Consider the following 14,311-nt stretch of genomic DNA (forward strand, 5'->3'; position numbering starts at 1 on the left):
CAATGTACAGTTCAAAGAAGAAATCATAAGAAAAATCAGAACATACTTTGAACTGAATGATGAAGGTACAACATATCAAAATTTGTTGAACATAGCTAAAGCAGTGGTTAGAAGGAAATTTATAGCTTTAAGTGCTCATATTACAAACAAGAAAAGTCAAAACTCAATGACCAAAGGTTCCACCATTAGTAGCTAGAGAAAGAAAAGCAAAGTAAACCACAACAGAAATAGTAAATAAGAGCAACAGTCAGTGATATAGAACACAGAAAATAAAGAAAATTAACCAAAAACAAAAAATCAACAAAACCATAGTTAGACTAACCATGGCAGAAAAAGAGAGAAAGCAAATCCCCAATATTAGGAATAAAGAAGGGGTGGTCACTACAGATCCTACAGACATTAAAATGATAGTAAGAGATTATAAATAATTTTATGCCAACAAATTCAACAACTTAAATAGATTTCTTTAAAAAATACAACTTATCAAAACTGACCCAAAGGAACAAAAAAAAAAAACCTCAATAGAATTATATATTAAGGAACATGAATTATTATCAAATACCTTCCCCTCAAAAGAAAACTCTAGGCCCAGACAATTTCACTGAAGAAATCTACAAACATTGAAGAAAGATAACAGCACCAATACTGCACAAAGTTTTTCAGAAAAAAAAAAAAAGAGGCCAAATGAGGCCAAAATAATCCTAAAATGAAAGCCTAAGAAAAATAATGCAAAGAGGATAAACTAAAAAGGCAACAGAAATACTGAAAAGGGACACTAAAAAAAATTTTTTTAATAAAATGATCCAGAAGAAATCAGGAAAGGGTGAAAAGATAAAAAGAGAAAGAGAGGACAAACAGAAAAATAATAAAATGGAAGATGTAAATCAATCATATCACAGACAGCGAGGCAATATTTTCTGGAGAAAACAACACCTACACACACATCTGAATAAAGAACAGAAATTTCTCCTATAGGAAGGAGGGAGAGAAGAGAAAAAAGAAAATATGTGCAGAAGACAGCAAGAGAAGGGCGGTTTGGGGTTGTTGGAGGGGGCAGGGTAAGAGAACAAAAGCATTATAGTTCAAAATATGCCTGAAGTGTGGAAAGATGAATTAAACAGGGACCCCTGTTGCTCTCTAAAGGTTACAAACAAATTAAAAAGGATCTCAAGTGTTACTTCAAGACTCTTCCCCTTTAGAGAAAAATCAAGTAAAAAGGCATTCTGATATAAATGAAAGCTCTACTTAGGTGAGAAGAATAAATGCTTTATAAAAACTGTCACTATCGGACTTCCTCAGTCCAACATTCAACAGGTTGTATGCCCTAAGAATCCTAAAATTAGTAAAAGAGGTTAAAACTGTCACATTAAAAGATCATTTGTAGCATCATCTCGGTTACATAATAAACTCCAGCTTATTTCCATAATCTCAAAGCCTCTGTCCAAGGAGCACAATTTCTTTACATAATTTATGGAGAAACAGCATAGACAAGCTAAACCAGAGCACATTCCTAAACTTTTAAAACATTAAATCGTTCATGTTTGAACAAATGTTAAAAGCAAGCAAGTCAAAACCCTGAAATTACCTGATAGTAAATCGTATACTGCAGCATCTCCCAACTTGCATTTGACATGTCTTTAACAAAAAATTTTACCCACACCTTAATTCCAGCTAAGCAATCAAACTTTTGGGAGCAACATGGCATGAAAACAAAGACATAAGATGATTATAATCACATGTGAAATAGGTTAGCCTTAAGTATAATGATCTTGTCAATAAACTTACATTTAATAAATGTCAACAGAATGTATTCCATAGTTATTTAAACTAAGGTCAGGCCTATATATATAAAATTATCTATAAAATTCTAAAATAGCATGTTACCGATACACAGATAACCACCCATTATTTTAAATTACAGGTCAGATATTAAGGAAAGAATAAAAAGAAAATACAGTAAAACCTGTGAACGCCAGAACCTGTGTAAGGCGGAAACCTGTCAGAGAAAACAAACTCAAATATTTTCCACTAAAACGAGCAATAGAAAAGTGGTCAGACTGCACTCTGTCAAAGGCGGAAAACTTGCAAGACCCAGAAAAACAAGGCAGTCCCGTGGAGTTCCGGCTCTCACAGGTTTCACTGTAGTTGCTGAGTAATCCATTTAAAAACAAACGAGGAAAATCAAAATAGTACTGACAACTCCACAGTTAATGAAGATACTAAGCCTGGCAGCTTCACAGATTACTACTGAACTCTAGGGGACATCGTTCATATAAACAGAGACTAAGTAATATATATTAAGCTGGAAGGAAACGTTAAAAGTAAAAAAAAAAGACAACAACCTCAGAGATCCCAAGAGTTTATTTAGAGACTGGGTGAAATAGAAAATTAATTCCCCAGAAACATCCTTCAACAGGCCCAAGCTTCAGGCCTGCCTGAAGTACACTTCTATATCATCTAAATCAGGGATAAGTAAACCACGGCCAGCAGATCAATTCCAGCCCATCACCTACTTTTGTAAATAAAGTTTGATTGAAACACAACCACACTCATTTGTTACTGTATCGGGTATGGATACTTCTGCATTGTGACAGAGACTAAAGCCTAAAATATTTACTATCTGGCCATTTATAGAAAAAGTCTGCCAGCCCCTGATTATTACATCAACACCACTCCCATCACCACCACCACTACCATCCCCCCACAGCAAGACTGCTTTCAGGGCCATTGTCATAAGCATGTGACTAATGTAGTCACACATGGCCTTGCCTCAGGAGGACCCCATATTTGGAGCTTAATGTTCTATGGTCAACATCTTGAAATTGTTAATAATTTTGCCTTTGCATCTATGTTTTGTTTGTGAAGTCCAATGGGACAATGGAGCATGTGTTGAGTGTTTGGAACCTCAACTTAGGAGCAGTCTGCCTTCCCAGGAAGGGTTTTGAAGATATCCACTCTCAGCTCCCTGATCAATCCAACCTCCCCACCCTCACCCCACAACTGCTGCACCCTCTGTACAGGATGGCAGCCAGGTCACACTGGCAGGGGGTGGACTGTGTTCTGCCACTGCCCTCCAAAGGTCTGGGCATGACCACAGGAAGGGCAACTCGGGGCATCACCAAGGCGCATTCAGCAGACAACTCAGAGGGGACTTCTTGTTCAAACGTGATTTAGGTAAAAACCACATCCTAGCATGGAGGTTGCAATCACTTGGGGCTCATCCACCTGTCACAGCTTCAGAACAGGCCTGTAGAAAGGATTTAACTTCCCCACCACTGGATGTAGTCTTGCATTTTCATTTGGCACTGGGCCTCACAAATTATGCAGCTGATCCACACTGCTTTCATGTAACAAAAATTATAAACTAGAGCTATAAACGAGAGTTCCACTTTTCTACCAAATTCAGCATATAATTTATTTCTATGTTTTGTCCCATACCAATCAGAGTCATCAACCTCCAGCTTGCTGCAGCCACATAGCTTTCTTCTTATTTCTTAAACCAACAAATTTCTACCTTAAGCCATTATCATCACACCTGGAATGCTCACCAACTACATCTTCACATTTCAATCAGGCCGCAGCCTGAGTGTCACACCTGCAGAGCAGATGGAGCTCCCTGATTATCCTGATCCCCATCTACTGAAGAATCAAACCAAATACTGTGGTATACTGCCTCCAGTGATGGCCATCATCAATTTCTTCCCTTCATGTATCTGTCCAGAGATGGAGTTTATTTTCTCCCTTTTGAATTCAGGCTGGCCCTATGACTGCTGTGACCAACAGAATGCAGCAGAAGTGACATTCCAGACTTCTAAGCCTAGGTCTAAAGAGGTATGGCAGCTTCCTCTTCCTTCTATGCTGTGAGAAGCTGAGGTCACAGTGAGAGCACACAGACAGGGCACATAAAGAGAGCACAAAGACGAGAACCAAGTCGCTTCAGTCAATACTCCCAGCTGAGCTCCCACTCAGTAGTTAGCATCAACCACCAGCCAAATAAGTGAGTCATCTTGAACCTTCCAACCTGTCTTAGTTTCCTAGTGCCACTGTAACAGAAATACCACAAATGGGTGGCTTTAACAAACAGAAATTTATTTTCTCACAGTTTAGGAGGCTGGAAGTCCAAATTCAGGGCACCAGCTATAGGGGAAGGCTTTCTCTCTGTCAGTTCTGAGGGAAGGTTCTTGTCTCTTCAGCTTCTGTTCCTATTTCCTTGGATATCTTCATGTGGCATGGTATTCATCTTCCATTTGTACTTCCTTTCTTCTATACCTAATTTGCGCCTTTTTTATTTCAAAAGTGATTGGCTTAAGACGCTCCCCTACACCATAAAACCAAAAATTCACTGCCATCGAGTCGATTTCGACTCATGGTGACCCTATAGGACAGGACAGAAATGCCCCATAGGGTTTCCAAGGCTTTAAATCTTTACAGAAGCAGACTGCCACATCTTTCTTCCACAGAACGGCTGGTAGGTTCGAACCGCTGACCTTTCAGTTAGCAGCCAAGCATTTTAACCACTGCACTATAAGGCCTCATTAATATAACAAAGAAAACCCTATACCCAAATGGGATCAAATCACATGTATAGGGGCTAGGACTCCAACATATATTTTGGGGCGGACACAATTTAACTCAAAACACAATCCAATCGTGCCTAAAATGACTGCTGCCCCAGCTAAGCAACACATGGAGAAGAACCACTCCACTGATCACAGTCAACCCACAGAATCTTGAAAGATAATAAAATGCTGTGTTCAGAGCTGTTACACAGAAATCCATCCATTGCCATTGAGTCGATTCCGACTCATAGCGACTGTACACAACAGAGTAGAACTGCCCCACAGGTTTCCAAGGAGCGCCTGGTGGATTCAAACTGCTGATCCTTTGGTTAACAGCTGTAGCACTTAACCACTGCACCACCAGGGTTTCCTACACAGAAAAAGAAAACTAAAATACCAGTTCCATCATAGCTGGAACTATTATTTAACCTGTTTGTGCCTCATTTTTCTCATCTACAAAATGAAGATCATGACATCATCTACTTCTCATTAATCTAAGGATAAATGTGCTAAAATGTATCAAGCACTTAGAGGTCTTGCCATATTCTCTGACATAACAAACTAATTACTGCTTTACTGTTACTATTTTTACTATTGATATATTAAATATCAATAAATGTTGATAATATTTATTATTTACCTCATCAACCTGCTTTACTTTCTTCAAAGCACATATTACTATCCGAAATTATGCTTATTTATCTGTCTCCTTTCCACCAAACTATCAGCCATGAGACAAACCTACCTATCTTGTTCACCAGCACCTAAAACAGAATTTGGCAAGCAGAGATACTCCACAAATTGTTATATATTAAATAAATGAATACATGAGCAAGAGGACCTTTGTTTTATAGTTCACCAATAATGATACTTAAAAACTGCCCCCATCTTATCTTAAACAGAAGTCTGACAAGAGGCACTCAAAACATAAAATAAGCACATAATCCATCTATAATGATACTTTCATGCTATTGCAATTATTACTGAGGAGCCCTGGTGGTACAGCAGTTAAAGCATTCGCCTGCTAACTGAAAGATCGGCGGTTCGAACCCACCAGCCGCTCCTCAGGGAGAAAGATGTAGCAGTTTGCTTCCGTAAACACTTTCAACCTTGGAAACTGTATGGTGCCCTTCTACTCTGTCCTATAGGATCAGTACAAGTTGGAACTGACTCGACGGCAGATGGTTTGGTTTTTTTTTTTTTATTGTTACTAAACAAATATTACATCACTACTAGATCATGTACTGTTCAAATATGTCTGACCGATAGCAAGCATGTTTCACATGCACTAACTACTCATTTGTATGATTTTACGTGAGTGGACAAGTTCAGATCTGATTTTTTTTTAAAAAATGAGCTACATTCAATCAACCAAATCAATGATACATTTATAATTTCACTACATGCACCGAAATAGCAAGAGAAACTTAATCTGGGGTGTGTCTAAAAACAAATTACCTAGGCAAGACGAATTAACAATACTGGGCTTTGAGCTGTCACAATTTGGTATGAAATATATCTGAGCATGAATGTCCTCAATTACAGTTTTTTAAACGTTTAAAATCTATTTTAAATATGAAATCAAAATCAGACATTTACAGAACCTTGAAGCACCTCTGGGGAAAAGCATAGTCTACAAGGTAGAAAGGCAAACACATAATGTAGCATAACAGCAAGTTCTCTAATACTGATTCTCAATTTTTCCTCTGCCTCAACGCAGATGACAAATACCAGAAACTTTCCCTTTCCAATTTCAGATTACGAGTGTTCACATTTAAAAACAAGATTTTATAAGACAAACCAGATGAGTGTAGTACAGAATTTCAGATGAGAAGTAAACATGTATCAAGACAGAGAAGGATGGGAGAACAAATTAAAGTTGAAGAACAATTAGTAAATAGGTCCTGCTAGACTCCAGAAGCTAGAGAATAAAAGTAAGAGGACAGATTGCTAAAATATGGCACTGTACAGATATGGAAAAGCCCATTCAAGGATCTTGTATACTAAAAAAAGAATTCTCAACATCAAAAATTCAGTAAACCCACCAGAACGGCTAAAATTAAAAAGATTGACAGCACAAAAATTTTAGCAAGTTGTGGAGCAACCAAAATTATCATACATTGTTGATGGAAGTATAAAATGGTATAACTACTCTGGAAAAAAGTCGAGCAGTTTCTTATAAAACTAAACATAAATCTACTGATAACACAGCAATTCCACTAAGAGAAATGAAAAAATATATATCCACAAAAAGAATATTCACAACAGCTTTATTAATAATAGTCAAAACAAACCGAGAACAATCCAAATGCCCATCAACAGAAGTAGTATATTCTGTAGTATAGTCATACAATGAAATATTATTCAGCAATAAAAAGAGACGAACTATTGATATACACAATAACATGGATCAATCTCCAAAAACTTCATGCTGAGTGGAAAAAACCATGCAGACTATATGCCGCATAATTCTATTTATAGAAAATTCTATAAGAGGCAAAACTAATCTGTAGCGGGAAAAAAAAAATCACAACAATGGTTACCTGGGGGGTAGGGACTGAATGGGAAAGGTTATGAGGAACTTTCTAGGGTGGTGGTAATGTTCTATATCAGGGGTCAATAGATACTTTCTGTAAAGGGCAGAATATTAAATATTTCAGGATCTGTACAAAAGCAGCCAGCAACAATACATAAATGAATGGGCATGGCTGTATTCCAATAAAACTATATTTTAAAAATTAAAAGTTGAAACATGGTTTGCCAATCTGTATTCTATATGTTGAAAGTAGTTTGGGTTACATGGGTGTATGCAGCATTTGTCACAATTCACCCAACAGGACACACAGGATGTGTGCATTTTACTATATGTCAATTTTACCTCAAAGAAAAAGAATCATAAACAAATATTAAACCCTAGGCAAGTGATTAGCATGTAGTTTGCAGTGAAGTATACTGATATCTGCAACTTACTCTAAAATGCATCAAAAATTTAGATGGATATACAAAAAGCAAATATAATAAAGTATTAACAACTGTAGATAATTTTAATTTTCAAATGGTATATGGGAGTTTAACTGTACAATTCTTTCAACTTTTCTATACATTTGAAAGTTTTATGAATAAAATGTTGGGAGGAAATACACTAAGAGGGCACTAACATTTTTGAGCAAGGTGAAAATCAAATTTATATTCTACAAATATGACTCATGCAGTGCAGATGATACATTGAAGGATGGTTAAGATGAAGGAAGAAAGCAGCAAGTAGGCTGTTGCAATAATTCATGCCATAGAAAGCATCAACATTTAAGGAGTAAGGAGTAAATATAAACTGAGTTCACGAAAAGAAGAAAAGTCAACGAAGTAAAGTGAAGTAGAATGTTTCTTGGTATCAGGAATAAGGAATAAGAAAAAGAAAGTTCAAAGTGTCAATGTAACAGAGAAATGAAGCAAGATGAGGCAGAAACATCTACTAGATTAAGCAACTGGGTGACCTTGATGATGTAAAAGAGGTGTGGTAAGAATATAAACCAGGTATCGATGAGTTCAAAGGAAACAAGATGAAAGGAATCAAGCCAGGCCAAGAAAAGAAAGCAGAAAGTAGAGAGGAACATAAGCTAAAAGACTGCAATATTTCTTTAAAATGCAAAATAAAAAAAGTACACCTAAAATTCACCATATATTATCTCATCCAGAACATGGACTGCTGGGCAAGGCAGTCTGCCATAGACCTGAGTGTCTTTACACATTCTTGCTGACTGTGCTAGCCTGCAAAGCTTAACCAGCTCCTGATACTGAGTGGTTTCTTATAAGTCACATAGGCAACAAAAAAGGTCAAGGCGATCACAATACGTAACTGCCCTCCCAGAGGGAGGTAGACTAGCTTGTGTGGTGTTTGCTATAATGTTCGCTACTTGCTAAAAAAAAAAAAAAAAAAAACAAGGTGTTGGGCTCTTGGTCCTAAATTCCTCCGCTGCCATGCAACTCCACTACGTGTGTTCATCTGGACCCATCACCCCAGTGGAACTTGGGAGCAAGGAAAAACTACACAAATATGCTAATATTCGTTCTGCTTGCTGTGCCGTAAGTAATGATGTCATTTGTCTCTCTGACCTGGGAGTCTCCTGTCCCCTGGCAGATCCATGAAACAGTAACAGACTAACTTATTAGCTTCTAAGTAGGGTAAAACCAAATTTTAGACTTTCCATAGTTCTTCGCATGGACAAAGAACTATTTGACATTCATGTTGCTACATAAAACAAGAGGCATATCAGCAAAAAACTGAAATATGCATTTCAGTATATATAATTACTTATTAACCATGTACCAGTCTCTGTACATGTTTCACGTATATTACCTTATTTAATTCTCATAATTCTAATAAAATAGGTGCTAATAAGAGGAAACTGTGGCTTCAGGGTGCTAAGCCAAGGTCTCACAATTGAAAACGCAGAACTTCTCCTGGTTTTAATATGCTACCATATGCTGTAAATCTTCCAGGGATACCTATTACCACATTCTGGAATACAGCTTGGGAACTACTGCTATAATCAACACTGCCAATTTAATCTGCACACAGAATACCTTTCAGATCTTAGTAGTCAACTTCGGGTAGGTACATAATCCTTTAAAATAGAGACTATCAAAGTCAGAACGTGGTCTAACAGCTGTAACTCAAGTCAACTACTTTATTGTTTGGCAACATTGCTCATTTCCTACCAAGCAAAACTGAATTTCCCATAACACAACAGAACAATGTATCATACCTAACTCTTTCTGGAATTAGAAGAGTAACTTCTTTTTGTAGCTCTCCACTGTTGTCCTCTGCCTTAAAAAATTCAGAACCTTTGAACAATGCAAGGAAAAAAGAACCTACAGAAAAAGCTATTCCAGATGAAGGTTGTGCATTGGTTAATGGTCATGAGTCATTCTGATAGTCCTGTGCATCACCACTTTCAGGTATAAAACCAAATCAACCCCGCTGCCATCGAGTCAATTCCAACTCATAGCAATCCTATAAGACACAGTAGAACTGCCCCGTAGGGTTCCCAAGGAGCAGCTGGTGGATTCAAACTGTCAACCTTTTGGTGAGCAGCCAAGCTCTTAACCACTGTGCTACCAGGGCTCCAACTTCCAGGTATGGAGATTTGAATTTTAACTCTTTAAATAAGTGACAAATTAACTCCAAATACTATCTCACCCCTAAGTATCCTTGCCTGTCTCCTTTCTTACTCATCCCTTAACACTCAATGACCAAAGTTGTTTACCAATACAGTTAATTAATCATTCCAAAGCTTTCCAAAAAAGGTACTAAAGGCAGCCACGAAACAGTGGTGTTTATCATATAAGCCAGACATGCAGACTGGTCCCTACCTAGTCTACTAGAAACTTTAATTTATCAGTGTCTCTGGCATATACATAAATATAAAGCGATAGATCAGGCCCTTCTCAAAAAAAAAAAGAAAAGAAAACAGAACAAAAGCTATACTGGATAAACGAAATTACTATGTAATTACACAGTAACAGAAATTAAAATCCAAATTAAAATTGTGCCAAAATTCCCAAACAGTTTGCCTTACAAGGAAAACAAACTGATGTCTTAGCTACTTAAAGTATTTATATTTATAGGACTGATTTTTGCCCTCTGTTCTGAAGGAATGCCTCCACCCATTTAAAGTCTATGTAGTACACATCTCCAGGGTGACAAAGGGAGCAATAAAATATTATACTGTCCACCACTTATTTTTAAAGAAGTTGTAGAGAAACCACGGCTTCGAACCAGTTCTTCCCAGTTCAGTCATGGCCAAGGAAGTGAAACTGGAACAGACTCCAATTATTAAAAATTGGGGTGAACCAGAAGGATAACCGAACAGGTTGAAGCCCTGCTAGAAACCTAATCTCCCTCTTAGAAAACAAGGGCAGCGTACACAATGCATCGCAACCAAATCTCCTGCCCCTCAGATTTTGAGCAGAATTGGAAACAGCGGGGCCCTGCTCAAAAATGGCAGCCAACTGCTCCCCTTTGAATGTGTGTCACGCTCCACAGTCCTGCCAATAATCCAATCCCATGCATCAGGCTCCTGAAATGACTCACTACGCCTCTTCCAAGTCTCCCATTCCAGGGCTTTGACCTGTAATTTTTCCCATTCCAGTTATTGTTCCAGAGGCCCCAAACTGCAAAAATTCCAGTCTGTTCTGGTTTTGCTTCATCGGCCATGACTGAACCGGTTCAAACCAGTTCAAAGCCCTGAGATAAATCAAGTAGGAAATATCTTAAAACAGAGAGATCAAATTTCAATATTTTGGTCTCAGGAATTTTCAAAAATAATAGTAATCAAGTCGAGCTTCAACTAGTCATAAATGATGGAAGCAAATGTAACAATAAATTATTTTAAGGCATAAGCTACATCACTTAAAAATGCTCTGAACAGTTACTTGTATATGGGAACATGGTTGATTAAAACAAGCAAAAGTACCCAAAAGAGAAAGAATTCAAATCAGCCAACGCTATTAAGAGAAACAAATAGGAGCAAGAAAGAAAAGAGATTAGAAAAAAGAAACAAATTCCACTGCTAATGTTATTTGGTCTGTATCTATTGCATTTTATTTTTGCTAACATCTGCAAAAATAAGAATAGTCTCTTTAAAAAAAAAAATCAAACCACCAAAAATGGTATACAATGCAACTTGAAAAAATTTCTTCCATACTGGTAGCAATAATATTTTTCCAAAAACAGTGATAAATTTTCAAGAACTCAGAATATGGGTCTTTTTGGAGGTTTTACAGGATATAAAAATATGATGAAAATGAAAGCATCATGAACTTTTTTATATTAGAATACGTAAATTTACATACATTGAGATCTCATCTTTCGGGATCCTTATTTGTCAAAATGCAAGTATTAATAGAAATTCTTGGTTCACAACTAAGCCTTACATGAGCAAATAGATTTGATAAGTGAAATCTGCAACTATCGTATCTACATTTGTAAAATTTTAGACAGTATATAAAACTGCACCACCAATACTACGAACAGATGTTTTTCTCCTCTCCCTCAGTAAACAGGTTTAACGAAATTACCATCTGAAAGCGTACAGAAAAACAGCTAGCTACAACCAGTCATCTACTGCTGAGCGTATTTTAAAAAGGGTTTACAATAGTAATCTCCAACAGACATCAAGGAAACCTGGTGGCACAGTGGTTTAAGTGCTCAGCTGCTAACCAAACGGTCGCTGGTTTGAACTCACCAGTTGCCCCGCGGGAGAAAAGATGTGACAATGTGCTTCCATAAAGATTACAGCCATGGAAAACCTACGGGGGCATTTCTACTCTGTCCTATGGGGTTGCGATGAGTCAAGATCAACCGGACGGCACACAACAATAAACATCACTAGAATACATAAAGAAACAAATACATTTAAAAATTCACACTGAAAATATACGGGAACAACTTTTCACTAATTTCAACATACAAAGACTTCCATGGCGCACTATTAAACTAGAAAACGTTGTATTTCATGAAAAACATTTTTTTAATACAAGATTTAAATTTTTTCTAATAATAAAAACTTTCTCTGCCCCCCCCCCCAAAAAAAATGCAGGGGTGGAAAAAAGAATACATTCACTTTTGAAACGAACATAACGGAAAAGGACAAAATGACAAGGTTAACTGCGGAAACAAGATCAGCACTACGGCTATTTCCTAAAGTTCCACAATTCCTACCCCACATTATTACCAATCCACACCCCACCCTACCTAGTGTTTACACCTCCTTCCTCCCATTCCATTAATGACGGCGATCACCTTCCCAGCAGGTAAAGTGAACTCAGCACCATTTCCAGGAGACAACTGACTGAAATGTCTCTAGAGTGACTGGGTCAGGGAGTAAAGAAATAATCGAGAAAGCCAGAAATAAAACAAAAACAAGTTTTAAGGCGTGTGTGTCTGGGTGGTATTACAGTGGGGTACAGGGTGAGTGGAGTGCTAGGAGAAGACTTGGGGCGAGGGGAAGGGTCACTAAGCCGTCGCACGCAAGCTCCACAGAAGAGAGAACTGTGAGGCAAAAGCTCCGGTCAAAAGAGTCAACCAGCACGTCCCCTCCGCAAATAACCTGAGGAAAGGGACCCTCGAGGCCACGGCAGGAGGCAGTCCCGAGCCCGGGGCGGCGCAGGAGGCCGGGAACTCACCACCTGGTAGCGGCCAGTGCCTGGCTGGTGGAGATCCATCCTGCCCGGCTCGGAATTCGGCTTCCGAGTGGGCGACTCCCCTCGGCGCTCAGCCCCCTCGGCCACCTCTATCGACGTCGTCGCCGCCGCTGCCGCAGCGCCCCTTCCGCCTCTGTTTCTGCCGCCGCGGTCTCCCGGCAGAACCGCTTCACTTCCTGTCGCTCCCGGATCAGCCGCCGAGAGCTCCGCGTCCGCCGCGGATCCGTGGAAAAGCTCCCGGGCGCAGTGGGGCCGACGGGCGCTACTGAGCATGCTCAGAGTGGTGGCGCTTGCGCGCTGCGTCCTCCGGGGCCCCAACCGCGTCGCGAGTGGGTTGGTTTCGCTGGGTGGTAGGAGATGGAAAAATAAGAGAAGTCCGAGAAGCTGTCTAGTAAGAGAAGTCCGGAAAGCTGCCTAGGTTGTCAGCCTGTCGGGAGTGGGTGGTAGCAAAAAGAGCGGAAAAAAATACCACCGTCCTTGGTTGGACTTTTCTGTGTGGACAGCTTTCACGCAGGCAGAGTCGCGTGCACAATCACAGGACACAGAGACGTCGTGAAGGGAGGGGACGCATTCCCAGAACACCTGAAGACAGGTCACCTGTTTACCCAACACTACTAATTACTCACCTAGCCTAGGACAATGAAGAGACTTATCTCTAGGACATTCCTAAAACCCTCATTTGAACTCATTAGTGAAGTAAGGGTTTGTTTTTTATCTTTTGTTTGTTCATTTTTGTTAGAAAGTTAAAATCCCATAGGGAATCTTCAGACATACTTACACTTCTCTAAGAAGAGCTCTAGTGCTCAAGGTTAGTGAACAGATACAAGAAAATAATGAACAGAAATAATGAACTATTTAGTAGTCACACCCAAATCCATAATTCCGAAGGGCTTAACAGTAAGGCATCTCTTCGTGGCAGCACTGTTAACACCATCTCAGTGCCTGGCTAACCACACATGATCTGCTACGTGTGTTCTCTAGCGCAAAGCGAGTTCCCCTAGCAAGTGAAAGATTATATGGGGCAGGGTAAATTATCTTTTAACACGAAAGACCTGGTTTCTATACTTTGGAAACTATGATTCCGTGTGATTTGGCTCAGAGAGTCTTAATTTTTTTTTTTTTTTTTAAGATGCTGAACTTTTTTTCCCTAAATGATATGTTACTGTGGAGGTCCCCCTCCCCAGAGAGGGCAGGAGAGAGATCTAGAGCCCCACCTACTTTACCCTACGGGCCTCTCTAGAGAAGGTTCCTGGATTGAAGACGGCCACTGGATCAGCTTGATCAGCTGTTTAAAATCGCCAAGATACAATAAAGGCAAACTCATTGAGACATCATCAACTAAAAATTTTAAACTTTCCTGATAATTTTATTCAAGAGCATTCATTATTCCTTTCCACTTTTGCTATCTTTTTTTAAAAATTTTTTCTCATACAAAAATTTATACATACATTGTTATTTGACTCTAATTGCTCTCTCCATACTGTGACAGCACACTCCTTTCCACCCCTGATTCCCCATGTCCATTCAACCAGCTCCTAACCCTCTCTGCC

General features: G+C 38.9%; 1 protein-coding gene across 1 annotated transcript in view; it reads right to left on the reverse strand.

The window, feature by feature from the left end:
• Positions 1-14,311, reverse strand: part of NDFIP2 (Nedd4 family interacting protein 2) — an 82,874-nt gene that overhangs the window by 48,895 nt on the left and 19,668 nt on the right. The window contains exon 2 of the mRNA XM_012554153.2: positions 12,744-13,149. Within this exon, the coding sequence (XP_012409607.2) occupies positions 12,744-13,149 (406 nt within the window). The remainder of the gene's footprint in view (positions 1-12,743; positions 13,150-14,311) is intronic.

Source organism: Trichechus manatus, unplaced genomic scaffold (assembly GCF_000243295.1).
Source record: "Trichechus manatus latirostris isolate Lorelei unplaced genomic scaffold, TriManLat1.0 scaffold00013, whole genome shotgun sequence".
Taxonomy (NCBI): Eukaryota; Metazoa; Chordata; class Mammalia; order Sirenia; family Trichechidae; genus Trichechus; species Trichechus manatus.